This window comes from Lagopus leucura, unplaced genomic scaffold (assembly GCF_019238085.1).
Source record: "Lagopus leucura isolate 7727_CA_CO unplaced genomic scaffold, USGS_WTPT01 Super-Scaffold_100012, whole genome shotgun sequence".
NCBI classification, from domain to species: Eukaryota; Metazoa; Chordata; class Aves; order Galliformes; family Phasianidae; genus Lagopus; species Lagopus leucura.
The window spans coordinates 9833614-9861301 of record NW_024962267.1 but is presented as its reverse complement, the minus strand read 5'-3'; the positions used below and the strand labels follow the sequence as shown (position 1 = coordinate 9861301).

The 27688-nt window shown below is 43.0% G+C and overlaps 2 protein-coding genes and 1 long non-coding RNA gene across 9 annotated transcripts in view; 1 reads left to right on the top strand and 2 right to left on the bottom strand.

Moving 5' to 3' along the window:
- Positions 1–1224: 1224 nt before the first annotated feature.
- LOC122182014 lies at positions 1225–7624 on the bottom strand. 4 transcript variants are annotated; one of them, XR_006179668.1, is made up of 4 exons: positions 6996–7624; positions 4724–4854; positions 4292–4462; positions 1225–2396 (listed from the first exon to the last, which is right to left on the bottom strand). It is a non-coding gene; the product is annotated as an uncharacterized LOC122182014 (long non-coding RNA). The 4 variants fall into 4 exon arrangements; XR_006179669.1 differs by lacking the exon at positions 1225–2396 and adding an exon at positions 3635–3795; XR_006179666.1 differs by lacking the exon at positions 1225–2396 and having other exon boundaries at positions 3635–4462; positions 6996–7617.
- Positions 6297–11653, top strand: METTL21A (methyltransferase 21A, HSPA lysine). Of its 3 annotated transcripts, XM_042874984.1 has the most exons (4): positions 6297–6437; positions 7013–7124; positions 8083–8424; positions 10014–11653. In XM_042874984.1, the coding sequence occupies exons 1-4, from the start codon at positions 6297–6299 to the stop codon at positions 10166–10168; spliced, it is 750 nt and encodes a 249-aa protein (XP_042730918.1). In that variant the 3' UTR covers positions 10169–11653. The 3 variants fall into 3 exon arrangements, with proteins under 3 accessions (XP_042730918.1, XP_042730919.1, XP_042730920.1); XM_042874985.1 differs by lacking the exon at positions 10014–11653 and having other exon boundaries at positions 8083–8518; XM_042874986.1 differs by lacking the exon at positions 10014–11653 and having other exon boundaries at positions 8025–8233.
- The window catches only part of CREB1 (cAMP responsive element binding protein 1), a 39501-nt gene continuing 23399 nt past the window's right edge, over positions 11587–27688 (bottom strand). For both annotated transcript variants that reach the window (XM_042874981.1, XM_042874982.1), the window contains 6 exons: positions 24860–25006; positions 22887–22987; positions 21521–21663; positions 19891–20073; positions 18752–18902; positions 11587–17945 (listed from right to left, as the gene is read on the bottom strand). In XM_042874981.1, the coding sequence (XP_042730915.1) occupies positions 17801–17945; positions 18752–18902; positions 19891–20073; positions 21521–21663; positions 22887–22987; positions 24860–25006 (870 nt within the window). In that variant the 3' untranslated portion in view covers positions 11587–17800. The remainder of the gene's footprint in view (positions 17946–18751; positions 18903–19890; positions 20074–21520; positions 21664–22886; positions 22988–24859; positions 25007–27688) is intronic.

Here is a 27688-nt window from a genome sequence, read left to right as displayed (position 1 = left end):
GCCAGTCCCATCCTCCTCCCGTGCCGTCCTTCTGCCATCTCGCTTGATTTACCCCTGTGAGTCAGCAGTTCCCATCGCACAAATGTCCATCGATGTGCTGGGGCCCCTCCCGCTGTACACCGGGCCGAGGGGAGTGCAGCAGCCTTGGGATGTTCTGTGTTGGCAGGGCCTTTCAAACCTGAACCTCGCTTTATGAAGATAAAAAGTACTTCATTCCCTTCCATTGGTGTTCATGGAGAAAATGTGACCTAAGCAGAACACACAAGAAGCAGCCGAGGGTTTTGGCTGGCACTCACACCCTGGCTGGCGTTAACGCTGCACAGGAGCCCTCCTGAGCTGGATGCTCACCATCAGCATGCAGGCTGCTCTACAGGCCTTCAGTTCTGCTCCCAGAGATCACCTTTGGCTTTTCATGGTGCACGGTGGGGAGAGCGTGCTCACTTCACTTTCCATGAACAAGAAAGTTACTTTCCACAACCTGGGAAATGAACCCAAACAGAGGCCCTCTGGGGAAGTGTCAGTAACTGCCAGGAGATCTTCAGGCAGCCTCAGGGCCACATAGGGTTGCAAGATGAAGTCAGATCACAGTCACAGCAGTAGTCTGTATTCCCTAAACATGGAGATGGAACAGAGCCATGGTTTATTCTGAAAACACAAAGATTCCCTCTTTGCTGAACGCGTGGGGAGCCCAGAGGGCTCACACACTGGAGCCTACCCTGCTGCTGCTGAGCTGTGAGCCCAGCTACCTGTGTCATTGCACATGGGGGGCACAACAAGGGAAGGCTGCCAGACCTGGCAGGGCACTGCAGGTGCTGTGCTCCTGCTCACAGGCTCACGGGGAGGCGGTTCTGCTCTGCACTTGGCCTGCTTGCCCCACACACATGAGTTGCTGCCTACTGGCACTGTTTGCAGACAAGTCCTTGCACTGCCCAGCCCAGGCCTTCCCCACCACAGTTCCTTGCCAGCAGATCCATGCACATTTGTGTTTGACTGCTGCCGAAGCAAAGTGCTGGAGTGCATGGCCACGCAGCTCTCCGGCCCAGGCTCCACCACACAGAGCCATGAGAAGCTTTATCCCTGAGAGCAGAGCTGGAAGCCATCACTGCCAGCTCCTGTCTGAACAACTCTTGGGAAACTCCAATATCCATGGGCATTATAGTCCACACCAATGGCATCGAGCAGCCAGGAGTCTCCCTAAATGTTTGGAGGGACACTGCAGGCCCTTAAGCCACTGGCTTGGCAATCAGCCTCAATCCCAAGAACAGAGACTAGCTCTTTGCAGATGCTTGTTGTGCTTCACAGGGCCAAGAATTTTAAATCCTGTACATTCTGCTCTTATCTGCACCTTGATTCTGTGCTGCATGTGCTTTCCCAAGGCTGTGTCCCTCCTTGCTTGTTTGTTGAGAGATAACAGCAGTCCACGCCTGAGGCCTCGTCCCTTCATCTCTTCTTAGAAAGTGTCTCAGCTGCAGGCACAGGAGCACTCTCCAGCTCAAGCCTCCAGCAGTCTGCGGGTGACTTGGAGAGAGGCCACAGTATTGTCTTTTCCTGGAAACATGGCTGCAGGAAGAATGAATCACACGTTGGACCGTGTAACCAACTGGAAACAAAAGCTCCGGATTCTGCATCTCACTGCTGTGAATAATGGGGGGAAAAGTGGGCATCCTGTTTTGAAATCCAGCACCAGCTGACAGGATGAAAATACTGCAGGCATGATTGTCTTCTGAGGCTCAGCAGTAACATAAGGCTGTGGCCATTTAAGGGAAAAAAACTGAAACAAAAAAAGTACTTAGGGAAATAGATCCAGTGCTTCCGCTAGGGTGTGAGTAAAAAAAGAAACCAGTGAGGTTGTTCAGAACACACAGGGTCACAGGGTGAGGTTTAGTAGCCCTAACATTCTCAGTTTTCAGATCACCTCCTGTACTACTGACAAGCGGTGAGCAGTGCCAGCAGGGCTGGGAGCTGTGCCTCGCAGCACACAGAATCCAGCATGGCTGTAATTGATCCCACCTGTACCTCTGTGTCTCTGCAGCAATCCTGGATGTCAGCACAGGCAGTGCGGAGGTTCTTAGCATGCGAGCACCTGGATCACTGCAGTGATGCCAACAGCACAAGCATATGGCAGTAAATGTTTTTTGACCTTGGAGTCTTTTTTTGGATCTTGTCTTCATTTTGTCCTAAGAAAACATAAAACTAGCATCCGCACGTATTGGAGACTCAAGAGAATGGACTGCAGCAGTGGAGTTATGGAGACCTTACACCTGAGAAGAGAATCTCAGATGCGCTGAAATCAAGGAGGCTGTGCTCTGTGCTGCTGGGCAGAGCTGGCACAGCTCCTCTTCCTGAGGAGCCAAGCATTGGAAATAGCTGTACTCCAGGTGATGTATGCAGTTTTCCTATGAGGAAAAGGGAAATGCTTTCCAGTATTATAACACAAACATGAACATGGCATGCGTGACTTCATTCAGAAACAGCAAACTGCATGTGTAAGCCCAGCCATAGCTTTAAGAAAAACTTCTGAAGGCTTAGTTCCAACATGGGCCATGAAAAGTCTGGAAGGAGGCCCTGAGGAGCCCTTCTTGTGAGGTCTGAGGCACCAGAAATTGCCTACGGGTGCCTAGTGCTTCTTCTCCTTTGTCTGAAGGGTTTTGTTTCTAAAGAGTGGAGAAAAGCTGCCTAATACTATCTCAAATAAATAAACAAATAAACCAACCAACAAAAAACATTTTTCTTGGTTTCTACTTGTTGAAAAAGGGAACCTGATGCGTCTACCTGCATGCTCTAGCTGCTGTCTGCTTGCCTATAGAACTGTTTTCAAACTGCCCTTAGTTGTCGTTAACTAGTTGTAAATTAATACAGTACATGGCTTGCACTGTAATTTTCCCTCCAATTACATAACTCTGCACCTACGGAACACATCAGAAATGCGAGCACTTAAAATTAACCCTCTGGATCTACATTCAGCCTCCACCAAAGAGTGTTTTTGCAGCACATTTCCCAGCGCAGCAGCATCCCACAGGCAGACACCCGAGCCAGGTGCTTTGCAGCCCCCAGCCAGGCACCCTGCACATGAGAGCTGCAGGAGGGCAGCAGCATCTGCATTGCAACCCACCTCCCTGCCTCCCATGGCCCTGCAGCACAGCACTGTCTGCTTCCCATCAGAGGGCCAGCACGGCCCAGTGCCCAGCTGCTGGCACACCAGTGTGAGGCTGTAGGTCAGATCTGCAAAGTGCATTAGCAAGAGCTGGAGGTTTCCAGCAACCAAAGTGCCATTGTCACTTACGGGGAGAAGAGCTGGCTCGTTTTGCTTTTTGTTGGTTAATTAAGATTTCAGAACAATGCCAACTTTCAGAACTGTGTGGCCTTTATGAGATCAGTCACGTAACTCCACTAGAAGTGATGTGATTTTTCTGTATCAAGAGATTGTAATAAGTGCCATGATTATATCTGACAGTTGATCAAGATATGAGGTTTATGGAGTGATTGTAATAGTGCTGATGGGAACTATTCCTTCGCACCAAAACTTCCTGCATTTCAGCCCCTGCACTTCTGAAGTTAAGCATCTTCATGATTTTTTTCATCACTTCCGTCGCTTAACATAACTGTGTTTGTATAAAGAAAATGACACAGTAGCTCATGCCATACATTATTTTCTTATTTAACACTTCTTGCAGAACCAGCAAGTTATAATGTCTGCAGATAACCTGTTAGCTTCTGCAGAAACTTAGGTTTTCATTTTTAATTCATCCTGTTGGTTTCAAAGGTGGTTCAGATCAATCAGGCTTTATTCTGTAACTGCAAGCAGCGATGAGCAGAATTAATCTCTGGCTTACTCCCTTTTTGTTTAACAGAAAGCAATTCAGTGCCCCATCTATCTCTCTGGTGCCGACTGTGTGGAAGCTACCAGTGAACACGTAAAAACTGTTCATCACTTCACTGCTAGTCACTTGAATGGCCACTGCTGGTGGTAGCTGAGGAGAAAGCTTTTTTTTCCAAGTTCCCCACCATGCCTGGTGTTAGTTAGCATTTGTTTGATTGGAGGAAGTTTTTAGCAAAACAGACATTTGTCAAAACTTTCCTTCACAGATAGTTCCTGTGTTCCAGTGGAAGGACAAGCAGAAATAGCTGATATTTGCTTAGACAGAAAGGATTAGACACATAGGCTCAGAAGTCTCCAGGCAAATAGTCACTGCGGCCATTTGGGATAAGGCGTTGCTGTCAGACAGTTACCAACAACGCATGTTCCCTGATACAGTTTTTAAAAAGTGTATCAGATTGTTTCTATTTATACCTGTCTTTGCTGTGGCAACCAGAGACTGTGAGATGGATGCAGTATTTTCCTCACGTTGTGCATGTCTCCAAGATCCATTTGGTATATGCAGTGTCTGCAGAACCACCACAAGAACTGCTGTATTCATTTCAAAGGAAGGATTTTAAACATTTAGCAGCCAAGAGAAGATTTCTGTAAGAGATGTGTACCAGTACAGTCTTAAAAGAATTTGCTCTCATTCTCATGACATCTACTTGATTCTTTGATTTTCTGAGCATTAAAAGAACCACTGCTCTGAAACACTTCTTTAAATTACCCCACAAAGCTTAGTGGCATCAGAGGGAGCAGGATTTACAGTTGGACATACTGCACCTCTGTTCTATCAAGTAGTTGAGTGAGATAAGAATGGATTGAAAGCAGTGTTTCTTTTTGCTTTAACTCACCCTTGCTTACCTTACAATGAGCAGTTTCCTACTTTGCAAATTTATCTGCAGCTCAGATATCCATATTGCCTTCTGCAGCATTTAAAGGCAAACCGAGTTACATTTCTCCCAACTTCATTGCTGTGCTAAACTCTCACCCTGCTGAGAGAAAAAGTACTTCAGTTTTGGACAACTGTCCTATGCATAGAATTCTTTGTTGTTACATTTTCCTTGCCATTTTACTGTCAGGAAAGGTGGGGAAAAAAGTATGTCTCTTACTCTGCCGTTATAATACTTGAATACTGTAACTTGGAAAACAGATTTGTAGAGAGGAAAAAAAGTTAGATGTAGGGCCCTTTAATAGCCTTTAATTGCCTTTTTAATAGCTTCACTACCAAGTTATGCTCTGAAAAGTAATTCCTGGCCTTCTGTCTAAGGCGTGTGAAAGTCAGTGCCAAAGTAATATTAGCAAGGAAGAAAGGGAAATACTTCTGAGGAGAAGAGCAGGATTCGTAGAGCCTGCTGAGCTGCTGAGATACTCTGGGATATATGCCTTAGAAAAACACACTATTGAGAAAAGACTATTCGCTGCATTATTGTCAGGTAGGAGTAGTGGCAAGGAACCAGTGCTTTAGACATAAAACCACAGTAAGCTGAATCATCACACCTGCTCTGGCCTGCTTAGGAAAAGAAGTCTGAGTTGCCATAAGACAAGTATGAACCGGTCTGGGGCAAGTGGAATTCTGCTTTCCATTCCACTACAGTAGCAGAACCCTACAAACAAGCTTTGTTTCCTGCTCCCCTGTGCAGCCTGTAATGCTCTTCCACAAAGGCGTTAACAAATCTAAAGCCGCTCTGTTGAAATCAACAGCTTTCACATATAACATTTGCTTTCTTCTGCCAGCCAGATTTGCTGTTTCCTGTGGGAGGGCAGGGCTGTGTTCTGAAGTTGGTTGTGCTCCCTAAGTTTGAGGGTTGGCACCGGGAGCCGCTGAGCGGTGCAGCCCCCGGAGATGGGCGCAGGTCGCCCAGGCGCTTCTCCTGTGACCCGTGCACGCCTGCTCTGGCCCCGTGCAGGGAACGAGGAGCATGGCCGGCACTGCCCTCCTGCTGCCGGAGTCTTTGCCGAGCGCCTCCGGGAAGCCAGGACGGCTGCCCGGCCCTCCCACGGCCTTTAGCAGGCTTTGGAGCAGGTTCAAGGAACTGGGTAGGGAGACAAAGGAGAGGCGCGCTGTGTTGTTTTGCCAAACAAGAGATTAAACGGAGCCAAAGGTGACGAGAGAGCCGTGCACAAACAAGGCAGTGGGAGCACCGGCACCACACCTCCGCCGCTGAGCGGCTCGGCCCTGCGGCCGCGCTCGCCGCCGCGACCCAGCCGTACCGGGAGCCGCGTCCGACGTTATTCGGCCGCGCGATGACCGCTTCCAGCCCGACACCGCTCATCGGCACGGGCCCCTCCGCCCGGCCCAGCCCCGCCGCCGCCCACCCCTCCCGCGCCCCGGCCCCTGTTCTGCACGGTTCCGCCGCGGCCGGAGCGAGGGAGGGACCGGGGCGGCTCGGCAGCGCCCCGCCGCGTTTCCGCCGTTCCGCAGGAGGCGGCCGCGATGGCGCTGGTGCCCTACGAGGAAGGCCGGGCGCTGCAGGGCCTGCGCAGGCCGACGGCCACGTACCGCTTCGCGGGGCGCACCGTCCGCATCCGGCAGGACTGGGAGCGGCGCGGTGTAGCGGCCGTGGTGTGGGACGCGGTAGGTGCGGGCCGGGCGGCGGCCGGGCACTTCGGATCGCGCGGAGAAGCGACCGAGCGCCGAATTGGGGATCGGCGGATTAAAGAAAGTTCGCTTCCCTAAGAGGCCCCTCACGTGCGCGAGGGCAGCGGGCGCCCCGGGCCCCGCACAGGCGGCGCGCAGCACGGAAGCACGCGGGGCCCGCCGTCTGCAGCGGCCGCGAGGACCGTCGGCAGCCTCGTCGGGGCCGTGGCCCTCCCGGACGGCCCGGCTTTGGGACCGGCCCGAGGCTGCGGGGCGCTGGCAGCGGGAGAGATGCGGTGCCCGAGCGGCCGCGTCGGTTCCGGCAGAAGCCACCCCGCGGAACGCTCCTCGGCGCTGCACGTTAGGTAGCGGGGCCGTTATCGTATTCTGCCTCTAAGGGTCTTCCGTAAAGCTCATGACGAGACCGCATGCTGCTCACGGGCCCTCCACGGAAGGGCTGACCGGAGCCTTGCTGCAGACCCTCCTCATAGCGTGCTTCTTCCGTGTAAATCAGAAGCGCTGTGATATAGCATGACTGAGGTGCACTTAACTGACCTTGTCTCCTGGCTCAGGCTGTCGTCCTGTCTGCTTATCTGGAGATGGGAGGCATCGATCTCAGGGATCGGTCGGTGATTGAGCTGGGAGCTGGAACTGGATTGCTGGGAATAGTGGCCACACTGTTGGGTAAGGGTTGTTTTGTTTGCCGTGAGCAATTTACAGCTGTAGTAAAACTGGCATTTTTACATCCACATGCAGAAGTTCATATGAAAGCCACACATGTGAACTGTGATATATCCTGAGTCATCTTCCTCCCTCATCAGACTTCAGAGCCCGCTGTGTTATTTACTGTACTGATAGTGCCACCACAGTTTACTTTATGGTGGGACCTTGCTAAGACTGATGCTGTTACCATGGCAGTCTGCTTCGCAACACTGAGCTTTGCAGATCTCCTCCTCCAGGGAGCAAGATCTGTGCTTGTCGTCTTTCAATTCTCCTGAAATGCAGCACAGATAAAGCTGCAGACAGAAAGCACACAAAGCCACATTAGCCTATCTTGCAGACAGGGAAACCAAGGTCTGGAGGAATGATTTGCCTCGCATACTACTGTGGCCGAGACAGGGGCTGAGCACTGTTTAATCTGTGCTAAGTGTCGCAGATTATCATGTAATTCAGGGCTGTACTGACAGTGGAAAGTGCCTGTTAAAATAATAAAAACAAAGCAGTTTGACAAAATGTGGCAATGCCATAGGAAATCACACAGGCATAAATTTTCTCGGACCTCTTCAGTTGCTTCTCTTCTAATGAGGAATCAGAGCAAGTTAATGGTGACAATCTTTTTAAAATTGTTGTCACATACCAGAAAATAATTACTCTCATGCACTGAGAAAAAGCGCCAGAAAACCTTTTTGTTTAACCTGATTTAATCTTCGTGTGAAATATATGAATATATTTTATATTCTTAAGTGACTAATGAAGAATGGGATGTGTCCAGACAGTGGGATTTCTGCTTGTTTTGTTCTTTTGTTTTTAATCAAGCATCTCAGCAGTTATTAGGACTGCTTACCTTGAAGCTTTGTATTCCAGATGCTCTATTTATGGACATCAAGCATTTATCTGAGACGTATATTCCTGTACCACTTAGGTGCTCACGTTACCATCACAGACAGGGAGCCAGCACTAGAATTCCTGGAGCTGAACGTGTGGGCTAACTTACCTTCTGAACTACACCCGAAGGCTGTGGTGAAGGAACTAACTTGGGGAAAAGACCTAGGCAACTTCTCTCCGGGAGCATTTGACTTCATTCTGGGGGCAGACATCATTTATCTCGAAGAAACTTTTGAGGAACTGCTTCAGACATTGGAGCACCTGTGCTCAGAGCAAACTGTGATTCTTCTTTCCTGCCGTATCCGCTATGAACGGGATAGCAACTTCTTGAAGATGCTGAAAGGCCGTTTCTCTGTAAATGAGGTCCACTATGATTACAGTAAGGATGTTCATATCTACAAAGCACAGAGGCATGGTCACAAAGATGACTTTTGACTGTATACTTTGTTAATAAACTGCTGATCCTTTTCAAACCTCTCCTTGTTCCTACTAAATACACTTGTTCCTAAGCATATAATTATGGAGGTTGTGTTATTTCACTGGCTTCTTTTTCCACTCAGTCTGAACCAGCAGGGAAAGTTCCTATCCTCCTTCTGCATATTGATTTTCCACTTCATTCCCCAGTAAGAAATACATAAGGTCTTCCAACGACTTTTTATCAAATAATTTTTGAAGTTGATTTATGTTGCAGAAATTGTCATGCATGAAAAATGTAATCAAAAGATCTGTGGTTTAAAAATCTTAATTTTCCCACTTAATTTTCACAGGAAACTTACATTAGCAATTAGATTAGATGGGATTTTTCCCTTTTATCACTTCTTCAACTTTAGAAAAGTGGAATAAACTAAGACTTCAGTTCAAAGTGTTTTAACTCATCAGACCTGCATTTTTAACGCTGTGGTAAAAGAAGCCATGCAAAGGGCACACCCAACAAAGGCAGATGCCATAAATCTGTTCTATTGCTACCACTACTGAACTGAAGAAGAGCAGGGAAGACAGGGCTGGGGTGGTAGGAGGGGGATCAACAGTTCAAAGCAAGCTGACTTAGAAATTAGTGGTTGTATCTAACTTGCAAGTGTGGAGGCCATACCTGCTTCCATCAGACTTCCTAATGAGAAGATGCTGAGGGTCTGTGATCCAGAAGTGACATGCATACCGTATTCTGGAAATAACATGTCATTATAGCTTCCACCAACAAGGTCTGAAGGCCTTGCATTTTGCCACTGGAGAATCTGTTGTCTGTTTTCAGCTTCAGTTCTTTGCTTGGCTCTGAATTCTGCCTGAGGGCGGATGCTTTGTAATACACTTGCTTACAACTGTATACTTAGAAGCCACACGGTGTCACTAAAACAGTACTTACTGGGAGTTTGCAGTTTCAAACTAGTGTTGAAGTCTTTTGAGGAAAGGAAGACAGCACCTTTAATTAAAAGCAGAACATGGTATGAGCTGTAATGTGCCATACTGTCTTTTCTGTCCTACCAATTGGGTGAGCAACATCTGGAAAAAAATCACAAGCACTCCTAATTCTGTTTCTGGCTGTAATGTTTGGAATGGGACTCCAGTTCTCAGTGCTCCTCCTCCTCCCCCCTAGTGCTTCCTTCTCTCAGCTCATCTGTGATCACTGCATGTTTTGGTTCCCCTGGGGCTGGGGCTGGCAGAAAGCAGAATGCTGCAGCTTGTGCCTGCCTGTGCATGTGACTTGGCCCCTGGGGAAGGTCTGCTACCTGGCCGTGCTCAGCCCCTGCAAGAGGCTGCAGCTGCACTGCTTCCTTAGCAGGAACCTGCTTAAAAAGCATACTTAAACAGCACAGAATAAAACCTAGAAGTTTAACAACCTGTATGACGTTAAAAAGGGAATCTTTGCTCCATGGCGTGCTATGATGAGAAGTTTTGAATTTTTAAAACAGATCAATCTAATTGCATTGCTTTGTAATTGTTTAGCAGCTCCCATTGTGTGTTCTCTTGTAGCTGCTTTTACAATCAGCAACCTTTCTGAGAGCAGGCAGAAAAGATCAGCTTTGGCTGCTTCTAGACTCAGGAGTGAACCACACCAGCTGTGTAGGGCTCGAGGACAGGAGCAATGGCCCCGTTGGGTAAGTACTGAGAGCAGCTCTCTGCAATGACATCTGTAAGCCTGAGGCAAAACCAAATGCTCCTGTCCCGACTGATTGGTCCCAGGCAAGCTTCTGATCTAGAATGAGATGACTACATTAATGGTTCAGCAGCTGCATGGCAATTACACTGACACCCTGCCCAGGCACTTTCTGCCACTGTGTTTATCCTAAACTTGAAAAAATCAGTGAGATTCTCTTTTGGGTGGTTCCACTGCATCACTCCTGGTTTGCAATATCATGTGAACGCAACTGGATGGAGGACTTGTTGGTGCAGTTGTCCCAGGGTAGTGACGCAGTGCATAAACAGACTTTTGACAGTAAAAAACCACTCACCCTAGGGGGAGGATCCAAGACACAGAGAAGTGATCGGGTAGACGTGAACATACTGTGATTTTCTGCAACCGTCTCTGAAATGTGCCATTCTGTGAGGGAACAAACTGCAGCGTCATTGCAAAACCGGTGCTTCATTATTACGAAGACAGAGTAGAAAATTCAGCTCTGTATCTTACAGACAAAGAGCTTCAAGGTGCCTCAGCACCAGAAGTATCAGGTTTACTGGATGATGTACTGACTGCAGAGGGACCTGTGTTACCTGATTCCTTCAGTGTGAAGTTCAAGACAAACTGCATTTTTATCTTACAAACTAACCTGCCTGGGATTCCCCTCATTGCAGAGATGTGGATTTTGTGAACAAATATAGGAACAGCACTATGAAAGTGCTTAGTTATGAAAACCACAAAATCCCACTCATAATGAGTCGACCTTTCTTCTTTCCCTTGGTGCATTGCATCAGTGATGGATTTGTTCTGGCTTTTGTCCCGTGGTTTGATCCAACCTTGCAGATTACATAATCAATTTGTGATCTTTGTAATGTTTGCTGCCTTCTCTTCTGTTCTCAAAATCAGCAGTACATGGCTTAAGAGGAATGCTTAGAAGTGGGAAAGATAGCATATTTAAACTGTGAAAGGAAAAAAATCTTTCACACATTATTAAACAACAGAACTAAGTACCACCAAAACAGATACAAGAAAGGAAGTTTAAAAATAAGTATCAGAAGTGGAAGATTGGAACTTTGGAAGAATGGAACTTTGTCTTCAGGATTTACCCTCTAATTAATTCAAATTGATTGAGATTTTAAAAGCACTCTGTTTGGGAAAATACTCATGAATACTTACAGCACGCCATGTCATGAGGATACCATCGACTGCTTAAAATGTGCCCTTTCCTGCATTCCTATCTAGCTCTGCCTCTCGATTAGTGCAAAGGGAAAATCCTGCTCAAAAAAGAGACTTTTTAGAGTTTTTTAAAGCATGTTTATGTGACTGCACATAAATGTTTGTGTAAAAAGGGAGTTATGACAGTTTATACCACAAAGGTTACAGTAAGAAAAAGCACGTCTTTATGACAATAATTCACAAATTCACAAGAATCACTTTAATATACAAAGCAATTACTACCATTCTGAAAACATAAAGCAGCTAATATGTACATAGTGTTAATAAAATGCATTATAACCCAGTACAGCTTTTTTTTTTTTTTTTTTTCCTTTTTTTTAAACACAGATAAAGCACAAAAAAATAAGTAAAAAAAATAAACACAACAGGGATGTTTCTAGATCTTTGGGGAAAGGTAAAAAAAGGATTCATTTTCCCCCAACAATGGATTTTCTTTCAGTCTTTTAACTTCCACAGGTACGTGGGAGTTGAGCTCAAATACCCTGTTCTGTGCTAACATGGTTTGGGTAAAGAACCAGAAATGCAGATGAGGTGAACTTGCCCTTTCCAGCATACATTACAAAGGGAGAACAATAACTCTTGCTCTGGAAGCTTCCCTGAAAAACACTGTTCCAAAACAATTTTAAATTATAAATCCAGACAACCAGAAACTCATTTTTGAAGTGAACAACTGATCTGTGGACAAGCCTGTGGAGGGGCTGGCTGCCAACGAGCACCTCTTTTTGCCCTGTTCCCCATCACATCCATAGAAGTCCATATCAGCAGCACAGCATTAAATCTCATACCAAGTCGCAGTTCAGAATTTTTAAACTTTATGTTTTAATATAAATAAATGTTATTACACACACACACACACAAAAAAAAAAAATATATGGAGTGGCACCTGGATAAAACACAGCTTGTGGAGAGCATCCATTTACCCTCAGTTCTTAACGGTGGCCATTTCCAGACAACTGACCAGCTCAAGACCTTCCCCTTGCTCTCACTCAGCTATTCCCTAATTTAGAGAAATAGATTGCTGAAGCTGAGACTGAGTGAACTGACTGCTCCCAAGCAATGAGAACAGCAAGTGCTCAGCTCACGGAGGAGCGCTAACCACAGATCACTATGGCTGCTCCCTGACCCTTTCCCTGTCAGCACACAGCTCCCGAGGACAGCTGGCTTTCCTCCTCCTTATTGGTGAAAGTGAGACCTAGACTCACTGCCGTGGACCACAGGCTAGGACTGCACTTGTAGCACCAGAACAGGTCGGTGTCTTCAATTTGTGCTACAAAAAATAGCCAGAGCAAGTCTCTTTGTAGGACAGAGCTTAAGTACATGTAAAAAGTACATTCCAAGACAAAACACTTAAAATGCAACTCCCCTTACCACCTGGATCTGGTCCCTTTCCCTAAAAGATGCACAGATTTAAGCCATGTCTATCCACAATCCCGAACCTGCCACCAGCACACAGAAGAAAGAACTTCAGCTGAACTTCACGATACATTCAGGTTTCTGCAAAATCAGTCTTATCCAGCCAGCAAATACAAAAGCTCAGGGACATGAGTTCCCAGGCACAGTACATGAGAACCATGAAAGTACTGTATGCTTTTAAAACCTGCTTACCGTGACAGATTTCAGGATTATAGCTAAATTATCATTTCTGCACAAATAAGTTAGTTGTGCTTTTTTTCTTTTAAAGCAAAGTGACACACTGTCAGCATACCTTTAATTCCCGGTGTCAAAAATTTATAAAGCGTTTTGATTTATTTTCTTGGAATGCAGCTTTTAAAATGCGCAGCTAAATCTCAAATTAAGGGGGATAAAGAGGCTGAGAAAGAGTTGGGCTTTCTTTCTGAGTTATCTCCCTTTCTCACCTGGGATCACTGAACCTGTTCTGTCTAAAAATAATGCCACATCCATCCTGTACCTACTGCTCTGAGACACCACACACTTAATTCTTTGCCATCTTCAGTACCACCCACTCACATCTCCTGCCAGTCTGAAGCAGTGCCTGCTGGAAGCCAGGTGCTGATCAGCAAGTTACACTGGTGAAAGAGCCAACTGCTGTGGGGAGAGGAGTGAATTGTGTGCAGGCAGCGGGATCGCAGCAATTGTGCCCGGGAGCTTCTTAAGCAAACCCAATTTTTCTTTTTTTTTTTTTTCTATGCTTTTTTATTATTATTATTATTTTTATTTAAAAAGTGCACATTTTAATTAAACATTTACAAAGGATATCGTGTAACAAAAATAAATACATGACCTTTTGGTTAGATCATTGGCAAATGTGACATCACTAACCATCTTCAGGGTAAAAAATGACAATAAAAACAGGGTCTTAGAAAACCAATGACATCCCCTATGAATTGTCATGCATTTGCAACCACTGATAATGAACTTGCTGTGATGCAGAGACCAGTCTTTAGCCCACAGAAAGCACTGGCTCTCTGTCTAACACGATAAAAAGGCAGAGGCTAGTCTTTGCTCAGATGACTACTTGCAGCTGCTGTCTACTGGAAGCCCAGATTTAAAAAACAAAACAAGACTGTAGTACAAATTTTGATCAGAAACTATCAGGGCTGTTTTCCTTATTAAATCTAACTTTTTTTTTCCTGAGCCTCTTAATGATTCCAAACGCCCCTCCGATTTTCTGATCAATGTAAAGTACCAGAGAAGATAGTGGTCTGCGACACAAACACGACCTACAGAAGAGCCAGAACCTACAGGAGTCTGTACAGTCCTGACAGCGTGACAGGCTACAATTGTGCTTTCAGATACAAGCAACTACCTGCTTCTGGTGAAATCGCTGCTTACATACAAATGCACTGCTGCAACTCTAGGAGGAAAACAGAAGTCTTACCAGTGGTTCCTTTAAAAAGCAACACCTCAACAACCATTCCAATTGTTTTGCCTTTGATATATAGCTGCCAAAGAGAAAAAGCACAAAAGTGAGTTATTCTGGGGGGTGGTGGCTGTTGTAAAACAACTGTTTACATCATTTCAAAAATCTCCGTCAAAAAAAAAATAAAGATAAAAACAAACCAACTCACAAAAGCCATGAAAAATGAAATACAATTCTCAAAAATGGATAACTGAGAAACAGCACAAAACAAATCAGTAATAAGCGCTAAATAATGCAGCCCAGAAGGACTGGGCAGGGGGAGGCTTTCACACACACGCACACACACGCACACACCCAGACGCACACAGAAGTAAAAATTTTTTCTGACCTCCATATACTATAATACTCAGCATTCCTGACTTAAAAGCTCTCAGAGCTGTAGATTATATACTGTGTGTATATATATATATGTACATATATTATACATATGTATTTTCCAAGAATATCTAAATTAAAAGAGCACCTCTGACAATATCTTAACTGCCTGACTGGTGCTGTAGTTTTGCAAAATAATGACATTACAAAAATTATATTTCAAATCAATCCTCGTTTATTATGAACGTAATGGATCTAGCCCTTTCTAACCCTCTCCTCAGGTAAAACAGGCTATCGGTTCGAGAAAACTCACGATCGTGAGATATAAAACTAACCTTCCCCCCCGCCAGCACTACTGCTGTCCTGTTTCCAAATGGCCTTAGTTTATAGAAGCTGATTACCCCAATCTCACTGCTTGGTAACACATCAGCAAATGTCTGAATCGTATTCCTTCCCCTTTTGGGTCACTATGAATAGTAAAGCATGTATGGGTAACCCTAGTCAGACCTGTACTCTGCCTAATGCATTTTTTATCATTGTCATTAAAAATTTCTGTTTAAGAAATTCAAGTCCTTGAATCCTCAGTGCAGCATAAATAAAAATAAAGATTCTTGGAGATGCCTATGTACTTTAAAATAACATTCTTTTTCTCAGTGAAATGTTTGTTGCTACTGCAGTCTACAGTAATGACACGATAGACTACTCACAGACCACACACAGACAGACAGGTAATGCAGTTCTCCTCTCACTGCCACATAGATTTGGTTCAGCCATGTAACGGAAGAAACAGGTCCAGGTCCAGCTGTAGGCTCCTGGTGCATGCACTGCCAGGCTCTGTGCTGGGACTGCCCACGGCCATGGCTAGGAGCATCCCCCAGCTCCCAGCTAGTCTCGCAGAGGTGCAGTACAGAACCTCAAGCTTTTGCACACAGGTGGTTCTGCAAAACAAACAGCCTTAATGCAGGCACTCAGGGCCTTTTACACAATTCTCAAAGCCGGAGGAACCATTCCGTGTAACTCTGTCAATTAATCCATCATAAGCTTACATATTTGATGAGAACTACGCCTGCATCATCAACATTTCTAGTGTTAGTTCTGAACAACTGGAAACCGTCAAAAATGCGTGTGTTTTCTGTCTTTAAGAATCAGACAATTTTTAGGTAGACGAGGCTGAGAATTTAGGGTCTTCTTTAAATTTCCATTGCTAAACTAATAAATTCATATTCTGTTAAATAAAAACATGAAAATCAGTTTTCTATGGCAGACAAAAATAGACCATTTATAAACCCCCTCAAAACTTATTTTGAAAATGAATTCTTTCATAATTCCAATACTCATGATCTCTTATTTGAAATACAATCTGAAATTATTGATAACTCTAGATTTAAAAATAATGCTACAAGTTTAACCCTGCTCCTTTAAAAGTCTCTTGGAAACTGAATGCCCTCTCAAATGAGAAAACTACAACTTTTAATACTGCTTAGTTGTTTGAGACTCAACTGCCAAGAGTCTTGCAAATGTTCTTGCAACGTCACACTGATTGTATAACCTCTTAGAAATTCATCTTTGAAATTTATCTTAAGAACAGATAGAGAGAATGGGAAAAATATATGAGCTAACACTTTGCTAGGCAAGGTGTTGGTACAGACCGGAGTCTTATTCATATGTCTCTAAACGTACAAGTTGGACCAAAAGCCCAAAGTTACTCCATCAAATCACTCAAGTTAATATGAAGAGCCTGGCTGCAGGGGGCCAGGAAACAAACAGAGCGTGATTCTTTTTGACACATAATGGAAGTCCTAATGCTGATTACAGTATTATTTTTAACATTATCTACTTTTTTAACAATGTAAATCCAGAAACGTTTCCTTAGTACACACAAGAAGTCTGATCTTGCAAAAATCTGAGGCAGGTAAGTAGTTCTACTTACATTGACAACTTGATAAATCTGACCCTCTGCATGAAAAAAATCCTCTCAATAAATTAAGAATCTATTTAGCCTGGGCAAGTTCAAATAATTAATATTGTCTCTTGAGAAGCAGAAGCCGGTTGGAATATTTGTGTCTGAGGTCCCCTTCAATATTTGAGGTTGTCCTGGCAGTTACCATACTGCAATTTAATTTATGCATGGAAAACATCCTCCAAATTTGAAAAATAATCTAGTAAACCAGGACAAATGCTTCTATCAAGTTCAATAATTTCCTTTACATATGATAGTGGTAGGGAAATAGAAATACATGATTGCTTAAGAGGACATCAGACAAACCATACTGTCATCAGGGAGTATGTATGTGGAGTTGGCCACGCTTCAACTGCTTAGTTGTTCTGCATATAAATAGGCAGTGCTTTCATGTGTTAGCCTTATTATCTGACTGTTTACGAAGCATCACTGCTGTACCTTTTTCATTCTGATTCCTTTCCCATTCAAATCTTGTTTGCCAACCAGTAACATATGAAGTCAATGGTTTTTTTTTGTGCATTCGGAATGCTGCACACATTTGCACACGCTATGCTTCAAGAAGCAACAACTGAACAGTGAAGCTTATTTCGATCCATTTGTGTCTGAGGCATGGAGTTTTCACTAGTTCAGGAGGGACTAGTGATGTAGATTACATATAAGAACTCCTCCTCGGCTAGTTTGAAAAGGTATTTTAGCTCCACACGCAGAATGTGACTGTGAAGTGCCTTTCATTTGGCATGCCACCTAGACACGTATTTTTATAGCTTAAAATAAGTATGAGAAACCACTTTGGCAACCACTGCTTCTTCATTGCACCACGTGTGCTTCACATATGCGGCCCACAGCTCTCTGAGCCAAGAGGCTGGGGTAGTTCTGTCTCTAAGGCAATGGAAAGAGCTCAGCACAAATTCTTGACGTCATTACAAAAGGACCCTCCCCCGCAGTAACTTCCCAAGTGACCATTTCAACTCCTTGAAGAGGATGGGAGATGAGAAAGAAGCCTGTTCTTCTTCACGCTGAGATTATGTGACGATGAAAATAATCTTGTAGGGGGAGAAGTGGAGGCAAATATTTGAACATTCACAGTTTGATGCAAAGCACAGACGAAGTATATTCTGTAGTTGCTTCAGGCAGTTTTGCGCATAGAAAAAAAGAAATGTTTAGAAAATAAAAAGTTTACTTTGTCTTTCTGGGTTTAGCCAGAACCAGTCTCTCATCCCACCTGGACAAGTGAAAATGGGAATCCAAAATTAATCTGATTTGTGGCAGTAAAGGTCTTTAAGTGCTTTCAACTCCTCAATCAGTGTCTTGTTTTGGTTTTCAAGCACAGCCACTCGATTTTCTAGACATTTCACATACTCCTTTTTCTTCCTGCGACATTCACGTGCTGCCTCTCTGCAAAGCAAAAGAGGACATTCAAATCCAGAACAATTACTTGCAGACTCGAAGTACGACTACTTAATTGTTTGGGTCAAACCCTATGTGGTACTGCCATTTTTAGAATATGCAGGTACTCTAACACTCACAGATTAGGAGAAAAGGCTGAGCTCATAACAATTTATCAACATCTAAGGTTCATTTCAATATCCAGATCCCAATTTGCCAGCACCAATAGAAATCTGCTGCTGTGATTCAGTGTTCTGGGAAATAAGAAGATGGTAAGTTTGAAGATAGCTCTTCTTCTCACTACGTAAGTAATAACTTGTACGAAATAAAAAAAAGAGCATCTGTTCCAGGATCTATCTGGTAAGTCAACACGAAAAGCGACTGCTGATATTCTGCTTTGTAAATGAGACAGAAAGAAGAAAATCTAATTTGCAATCCCTGAAAGGACTCAAGTATCCACTGTTCATTCCTACAAATACAGCTTTATATGCTTGTAGCACTTCAGTGGGCCATATGCAACATGTGGAATTTTGTGTCATTTTGGGTTACTACTTGTGTCACCAAATACCAACTTCTACTGGATTAGGAAAGAGTTGTGCCTCTCAGAGGAGAGCTTCTAAGGTGCCTTCTTGGGTGACAGCTTCTTGCTTACGGTGACACCCTTACTTAAGGTTTCACAGTCAATGCATGGCATAAGCAGGTGTTTCTTTGCTTCGCATCCTTAATGACTTAAGAAAGATCAGGACTCTTAGTGCTTAACACTCTATTTCTGTGCAGAGCTATTTGGGATAAAAAAGTGATCTAAATGTACGTGCCTGTTCTTCATTAGACGCACTTCTCTCTTCCGTGCGGCCTCTTCTGCTGGCTGGGTTGGAAGTGCTGGAGATGATGCCATGACTACTCCAGGTGCAATGGTGCTGGTAGGGGCGGTGCGAATCTGGTAGGTCTGCACGTCTCCTGAGGCAGCTGCATGATGAAAAATGTAGGGGTCATAGTGTACTTCAACAACTGTGTGCAAGTTAGGTGCACAACTTAATATTTCTCTAGAATAGAGAATGGGGTCTTTGGTTTCCGTTATTTGTTTTAACAAGTGTGTTATACTTGCCTGAGATCATAAAAAATCTGATATCACCTAAAGAGGCTACATGTGGTTAAGAATGCAAAATCCAGAAAATCAATGCAACAATAGTATTTTTTGCACCCATATATTTTTTTACTGGTGCCTAGAGACCTCTCCTCCGGATAACTTTGAATTATCTGACTTAGAATCATAAAAGCAGGCATATAGTTTTCTGTTACTTTGATAAATATTTTTAAAACTCTCCCTCTTACTCCCAATTAATCAAAACAAGAATTTTAATAAAATAAAAAGTAACTTGGTCTAAGTCTGAAGTAGTCCTGCTCTAAGTGGAGGTCTTGATCAAATGACATCTTAAGGCATGATCCTTAAGTATTCTATTACTATATTCTATTCTAAAACTCCATGACTAAATACCTGGTGACTAGTTACAATCCCACAATAAAAAGGAATTACGGCTTCCAATTGAAAAGGGAGAGAACTTACCAATAAATAAAAGTGTCCTTATGGAAAGAATATATTAAACAAGTTTCTTTCCTAACTTTAACACTTTGCTTTAAATTCACTATTGTTGCAGATGACTCTGGCTGAATTTTGAAATGGAGTGTAGCATCAGTTTTTGTGAACGTGTAATAAAAATCATGTTAAAACAATTAATACTGTTTCAAGAAGTAAATATCTATAAAGGTATTGAACTGAAGAGAAAGGCTCCAAGAAAATGTGACAGCTTTGCCCAGAATTTCCCTTTATTTTGGAGACTGATCTGTGTTAAAGCTGTTAATTCTGTCTCCTGACACATTTGAGGACTTTAGGTTGGCAAGATGAATCTGTGTGGAGAAAATGTTATACAGAATGACGGGCTGTGAGGCATCTCACCTTGTACAACAACTTGGTTGCTGGGTACAAGTATCTGTTGTCCATCTGTGGTCTGTGCATATTGTAAAATGGTAGTGCCAGGTTGTGTTGCAGCTGCATTGGTCATTGTCAATGTCTGGAGACCTTGTACTCCATCTGTGCCATTGTTAGACAACTGAATTGCTCCTCCTTGCGTAATAGCAACTGCAGACAAGGAAAAGGGATACAGTATTTAAGACATTGATTTACTCATTAATATAAAGTAATTAACCTAGACATAGAAGACTACCAGACCAAGTTAGAGCCGTTGAACCCTTATAAGCCCTCAAACCAGATCCAAGGCTTTCAAGTAGGTTTAAAGTAACCATACTTTGACAGTAAGGTTTTAATTTTTCCTGAGATTCATATTTTGAATCACACCCACAACTTAAAATACAACTTAAAATACAAATTAAACTACAAATTAGTTTCTCTGGTAAAACAATATCACACAGAGGAGCTACAATCCTCCCCTGGGAAATACTTTCTATTAGTTAGTATTCTTCCGGTTGGTTTAGGTCTTTTCCTTGCCTTTTTCTCCTCATCTGAAATTCTTTGCCTCTTCCATGCTTTACTCCCTTCAGTCTCCTCTGCTGCTACTGCTATCCATCTTGTGTTTCACTTTCTTCTTGCTTTGGCTTTTTTCTCTTCTGATTGTATCTCCCCTTCTCTACTACTTCCTCAGCACCTTCCTAGCAGTGCTTTCGCTCACACAGGTCCAGTTTCACACATTTTTCTTTCCTTCATGCAGTCTTTGTTGCTTTTTTTCCTTTCTCTCCCTCTATGCTGTGTACTGAGGTGTACTGAGATGTCACTTCTCCTTTCTACTTCCACAGAATTTCACTGTATTGTTATATATAGACATATCAAAATTTGAGGTGTCCACACGACCAGTTTATTTTAGTTATAGTAGAAAAGCAGAATTAACATCATTTCAATATTTAGGTGGGATATTGTCAAAGTGGCTAAGGAGTAAACAGAGAAACAACATTTTAAAGACACTTTAAGAGAAAGACATGAACTGAGAGTTCTTTCTTCCTCTTGAATATTTAATACTGAGTATATTTGTTTGAGGCAGCATGTGAATTCTAGTTTTAGTGTTATAACCTCAACCCTTCAAGTCAAAGTACTGTAGATAAAAAATCTAATGAGTAAAGACAATGAAAACACAGAAACTCTTTTACTACGTGCTTCAAATAAGCTTGCTGAAGTCCTTATTTTTCAGGACTTTCTAAAAAGTGCAATGGCAGACTAATGCATCTTCCATTAAGTAGGTAATGATTTAGCCTGGATTAATAGTCTGCCAGGAAAAACTGAAACTACTGAATTACCTCATCTGATTCCTGAAGTTAAAAAGTTTATAACAGCATTATGTTTAACTCATATTTTGCCTCTGGAAGCAGCAGCTGCACTAGCTGGCAAACAATCCCAGAATGTTAATTGAACATTTCAAATATTAATAAGAAGAATATGTTTAAAAGGTATAGCTGTCAAATAAAGTAATCTTAGTTTTACCTCCTGCTTTACCCTAGCCCACACAGTTATACAAATAATAGTTCTTCATCTTCTCATCCCCACTTACTAGCACCACTGAGAAATTCAGACTACATACTGTACTGCCCACTGCTGGTTTGGTAAATGGGAGTTGGCACCGTAACAGTGGCGATGGCAGGTGCAGCTGTTTCCTCTTCAGACTTTTCCTCTTCAATCCTTGGCACTCCTGGGGCGTCTGAGGACAAGTCATTCAAAATTTTTCTGGCAAAGACAGTGTGTTGTAGAGATTTTAGTAAAAGGTGAGAAAACGTCTTTTTGATGCATAATTATTGGGAAGTACAGTGATCCAGCACTGCAAATATGGGTGTAAAATGAAAAACCCAGACTACCTTCGAATTCTTATTGGAGAAAGTTGTTCAGAGTGCTATGCACAGATGAGTAAGGCAGCTAGCAAAGAGCAGCACAGGTGCTTCTCAACAATTGCGATATTTCCTTTTTCTTAAAAACATGTTTGTGTCTCATGCATTTTGACTTCTTTCCTGCTTTCATCCACAAAATATCTGAAGAAAGCAATGTATGCAAAACCTCATCATTCACATCAGAGGAACTGCTCCCTTTCAGAGACCATCATGTCCTCAGCCAGAGAGACAAGTATAAAGGAGGTTTGCAGAAATGCCTGTACAGGGCCACCAGCTTTTAATGGAACAGCTGCCTGGGAGACAGTGCTCAGTTTTAAGCAGCACAATTATGTGTACAGGGGAGCTAAAAACTCTGCCTTAGAAATGCTGTAAGATTAGCATGTATAAAGAAAAAGCAGTTTGTTAACTATTTACACAGGCTAATTCTCCACAGCCCAAACAGCTGAAACATCCCAGCTACAGGTCCTATTGACTGTGACTGTAGGACTGAACACAACCAGTTGCTGCCATTTGCAACATTTACACTAAGCACTGTCCCACAGAGAGTGGACTGTCAAGCCTTTTTTAGTGCAGGCACTGTATTACCTCACTGCAAAATGCTACTTGGGTGTAAAGGAACTTTCTTTGTAATTCTGTTTTCCTGTGGACTGTCTCTAGAATTCAAAGTGTGATGAAGTGAACACCGTTGTAGATCCTAAGCTCCAACATGACACTCGTTACCTTTCCAAAGCTTTGGGAACCAGAACATCTGTGCTCAGCAATGTGGGGAGGCTGGTCACTCTGCTAGGCAACTTGACAAACAGTGCTTTGCTGTTACTATTTCAGCTCTGCATGTGTACAGGAACCCCAGCATTGCACAAGCGCTCCACAGTGCCAAGTACCACTTGGACAGATAACCAATTCCCTTCTAGAGAACTTGAATTCTAGGTATTAGATGAGAAAAAGTAGTGGACAAAACAGAGAGATTTCAATAAATCTGAACAGAATTATAGAATCCCACCATTTGGCATCCCACGTGAAGAACACATCCAACAAGCAAAATGCTTCTGCTTTTAACCTGCTTACCTGTAGGAGGGTCGTCTGGAAAGAATTTCTCTCCGTTTCTGTGAGTCTGTGACACTGTCCACTGATTCCTGTGAGTCTTCACTTTCTGCTATAGTTGAGATCTGAAAATAAGAACAGCAATCAAATTTAACAGGACACTTCCAATGCCTTTATTTTAAGGAATAGCTGACGTGATGCATGTGTTATACACTACTACTATCTATGCAATGAAAAGAAAGGGCAGGCTGCTTAAAAGTAACAGATACAATGAAGAATGACCAGAGCCAGGTATCTACCCATGAGAATGTCTCTTAGAATTTAAATATTACAGTAAGAGAACACAAAAATTAGTCCCAAACAGTTTCTGGTTTTCATGATTTCTTCCTTGTTTCCATCCATTCTGAGGGAACAAATGAGGAAGTCAGTCAGATTTAGGGAGAGAAAAAATTCAAAGCAAATTAAGAAAGGATGCAGAAGGGTTGGAAAGAGCAAAATAATGAAATTGAGAAACAAAAATTTATAAATCACTGTATGGATTTATTACACAAAGACTGCTTTTTCTTTTGGGAAATCGTCAGGAAAATGTCATGCCTGAAGATGCTAAAAAATAATGCAGTGCTGCAAGTCCGAAAATTGGAGCTAAAAAAAAACTTTAAAAGATTCATAAGGGAAAGTTAAAATGTTTCAAACTAGTTCCACAGTTTTACGTTCAAAGTGTCCCAAAAATATTTTAAAAACCTCAAATACAAAAACTCTTGAGGTTGTTTTTCAAATGGCTATATTCATGTTATAAATCTACAAAGCTCATTATGGTGAGCAGCAAAATGCTTACGTGAGAAACACAGCTCTCAGCATGATTTTTTAAGCACCGTAGGGAAGATCCTTAAAGGATCCAAAAGCTTGCTGGCGCCTAAATCTCAGTTATCAGATAGAGGGCCTGGACAGGTCCAAGGCTGACATTGAAATACCATGCTATGTGTATCACAGCATTCCATACACATTTGTGCTTTGCACTGAGCCAGGTGAATTCCATCCAGGATTTCACTGTCAGTCTCTTATCTCCCACCCCTGTGCTAGTAAAGTGCACTTATCTGAAAACTGCTTGCTTCCAATAGATTACAATTCTGAACTTCTGACTCTATCAGCTGAAGAGGGCAGAGACTGCCAGAAACTCATCATTAAAGCTGGGAGTATTTTACAAGGAGTAAATAAAGACCATTATCAGAATGGCCTAGTTTTAAGTTATGCATGCCTTATTATTTTTACAAGAATACCCAGCTAGGTATCTATCAGTCTAACTCTGTGTAGCTGCCCAAAGTAATTCCTGTGCTCAGTAACACTGGACTTGAAATTGCTCCAAAGAAAAACGAAATAAATGGTTATGGGTTTCAAGATTTCAGATTACTTTTCTCCTAAGTCTTCAAGCTCTCTCTTCACTCATGTTGCATTATCTTTCTTGTTTGACGGAAGAAAAACAACATTCTGCTGGTAAATTTAAATATTATTTTTACGAGAAGACCAATAAGTATATTTGAAGGGCCACAAACATACAGATGTGTTTTGTAAACCAATACAAATGTTTCCTGAAGCAGCAAAGGCTCTCATCCCAGAATATCGGGCTTAAATGATTAACAGATTACATTATAAGAAAAACTGTTCTTGTTCACCTTAGGATAATATTAACTCTTACACTCTTACTGCGCAAAAATAAAGTAGAGGGAAAAAATTAAAAAATACTGAAAGGTAAAACAGTGACCGGTTAAGCTCCCCAATCAAGTTCTAGAGGGAAATGAGACTCAGTGATGAATTAAAGTCAAAAGTGGTTAAACCAGAAGAGAAAAAAAGTCACAGAGTAGCAAATACTGTACAGATTTTGTTTTTAAATTAATTTAAGCAAAAACATAATCAAGGACACAAGCTCAATAAAAACCAACAAATTGGCAGGACCATTCAGAAGGTGCAATTCGCATATTAGGAAGTTCTTCAGCAAGTACCTGAACTGTCTGGACCTGTGGAGACTGAATAACTGATGGCTGGGCAGCCTGAATTACGCCGTGCACTTGAACTGTCTGCCCATTGGGCAGCTGAACTAAGGTCACCGTGGGTGCAGAAGACGTTGCGTGAGCTGCTGGCATAGATACCTGCAATGTAGAGACAGTGAATAAAAGTTAGGTTATTGCAGAATCTTATTTCACTATCAGGAACACCTTCTGGTGAACAAATTACATCTAATCTAGACACCAGCTAGATGACCCAAATGTTTCAAAGTAATACAAAAAACCCTGAATTGTCTATGCCCAACATCTGACCTACTTTCCAAATTAATCTAATGCAGCGTTTCTGCAGGCTCAAAATATTACCTCTAAAACCATTAACAAGATTGAGAAAAACACAACTGCTTCTATTTTGAGTAACCTAATAAAAACATATTAACCTTCAGTTACTTCAGTTACACACTGCTAAGATTTGGGTGTACTCCTACTAACACCTCTGAGTCAAAGGCAGAAACGTATGGGAGTGGAACTATTTTTGTTCTCACTCAGGAAAATGCACAGTTACTTGCCAGATGTAAGATGTTAGAATTTGTAGAGTCATATCTTTCAGACTTATTAGAGACTAAACCTTACTGAGTAGCTGGCAAAATCAACCACGTGTTCAGAGAGAAAAAAACCAGGGGGTTGCTGAGGACCAAAAGATATGCACTCAGTTATTTTCATCCAGTCTAGCCAGTAAACACAAACTCTGCTCTTACAGCTATTTCATGTCTGAGGAAAAATGGCCCAAGTCTTTAAAATCTCAGTTTGTACACACACATTCATTTCTAAAGCACAGAGCTGCAGGCAGTGGCTATGCCCACAGTGACGTGCCAACTGTGCAGCGCTGGGCATGGCAGTGTGCGTGCAGCCACATGGCCTGTACAGGACATGGCCCCAAGGACAGCGCTCCACAAGCACAGCTGCTCATGGCAGAATGGAGAAGTCTCGCTTCTTCGCTGTGCCAAGTGACATGGACCACGATCATGGGTAATGGGCAAGCAGTGGGCTGTGCACTGGGGCTGCTCCATGGCTGGGCAGGCACCCCAGGACTCAGTCGTGCTCATCCCTGGTCCGGTGATGCAGTGCATGAGGTCATGCCTGGGCTCCTGGCAGGCAGAGCACTGACAGGGCTGCCACACCGTGCCAGGGCCTCAGAGATGCTCCTTACTTGCCATCACAGGCCTTGGCCATCGCAGGCCATGCCAGTGAGGGCTCACTCACTAGCCATCCTGCATCTGCATACCTACATTTGGACAAATGGAGTCTTCTGGTATGCAATGGCTTTTTTAAGAAATGCAATCCATTTAGCTACAGTGGGAGTAGGAGTTCTACTGCCGTCCTGCCTAATCCCAGAGAACTGCTGTATGCACACTGCAAATTCTCTGCTGTCCTCATGGACACATGGTTCTCAAAATGCTACAACAGCTCATCTCTGAATCGCCATAAACATCCATCATTTACAAAGAAATCTTGCTCAACAACAGAATTAGGGGGAATTTCATGTAGATCTCTCTCCTCCACAGCTGTCCCTCCCTAATCCACAATCTGTGCTTGCTGTTACCTTCCTTTTTTTATGAAAATGGCTGCAGCATTACATGGCCGTACTTAGCTTGCAGGAGAGAAACTGGGACTGGGATTAGCGTGACCATGCTTCCCTCTGGCAAATCATATTCCTTCACCAAGTGACCTTTTATAATACTGCACGTCTGACTAAACAGTCCTTGGCAGTGACAGCAACGCCGATCAACTGGAGGCTACGCCGCGGCTGCACAAAGCCAACAGCAGAATGCAACTTCCGCAGATGCCTCTGACTCATACCTTGTGGAACTGGAACGAGTTTCCTTTTGACTCCAAAAACTACCCTGAGCTAGCTAAAAACACAGAATTTAGACTAAGCTCATAAGGGGGTGACTTACAAGAAGTAATGAAAGATTAAATTAACATAATTAGTTATTTAGACTTGCCTGAGCCTCTGAGGGCACTCTCTAATGCCAAGCTCTGCCACATGACACATTAAAAACGTCATATTAATGAAACACTGCCAATCAGAATCAGACAAGGAATTGTGTTTGAACTGTTCAGTCCCCTCCATGAGGATTATAAAGTTTGGGAAATAGCCAAGGTGCAAATAATACAGTGAATGACAATAGGGGAATTAGGGAAACTTACATATTTGCTTGTGCTTCACAAGGGTTTTAATAATAACTGCATAGCCTTTTCTTACTCAAAAAAAAAAAAATCTCATTCAAGCGCCAGGGTAATTTTACCCTAGTGAAGTACATTCAGTCCACTCAGTACTGCAAGTTTGTCTACCTGGAAGTGAGTATGTCAGCACATAAATGTAAAACATGCTTGCTTCTCCATACGAAATGTTAACACATACCAAGAGGGAAGCAGCTTACTGGTTTTGCAAGAGAAATAAACGACTTTCACTTAGTTGACACTGAAGTGTTATTCACACCACCTACATTCTGTGCCTAAGTTAGACAGTGAGAAAACTGCCCAAAGAGGCAAGCTGGTGCAGGGCAGCTGGTGGTCTGAAAATTCACACTACAGCTCACTGAACAAAAAGCGCCCTGTGCATTTTAACAGCTTGGACCCCTGTGCTATCACTTGAATGGAAGTGTACTGAGTTTACTGAGAGGTGAAAAGACTTCTTAGAGATACTAACCACCTATAAAATTGTACATCATTCAACACATGCGCCTCTTAAAAGACATCAAATTCCCCACACTACGTGATCTAAAGAACATGCCAGCTCTTTGCAGACTGCAAGTACTTCTAAAA

Coding starts and splice junctions, on each gene's coding strand:
- METTL21A (XM_042874984.1), top strand. CDS start 6,297: ATGGCGCTGGTGCCCTACGAGGAAGGCCGGGCGCTGCAGGGCCTGCGC. Junction 6,438..7,012: donor CGGCCGTGGTGTGGGACGCG/GTAGGTGCGGGC, acceptor CTCCTGGCTCAG/GCTGTCGTCCTGTCTGCTTA. Junction 8,425..10,013: donor TGAGGTCCACTATGATTACA/GTAAGGATGTTC, acceptor GTTCTCTTGTAG/CTGCTTTTACAATCAGCAAC.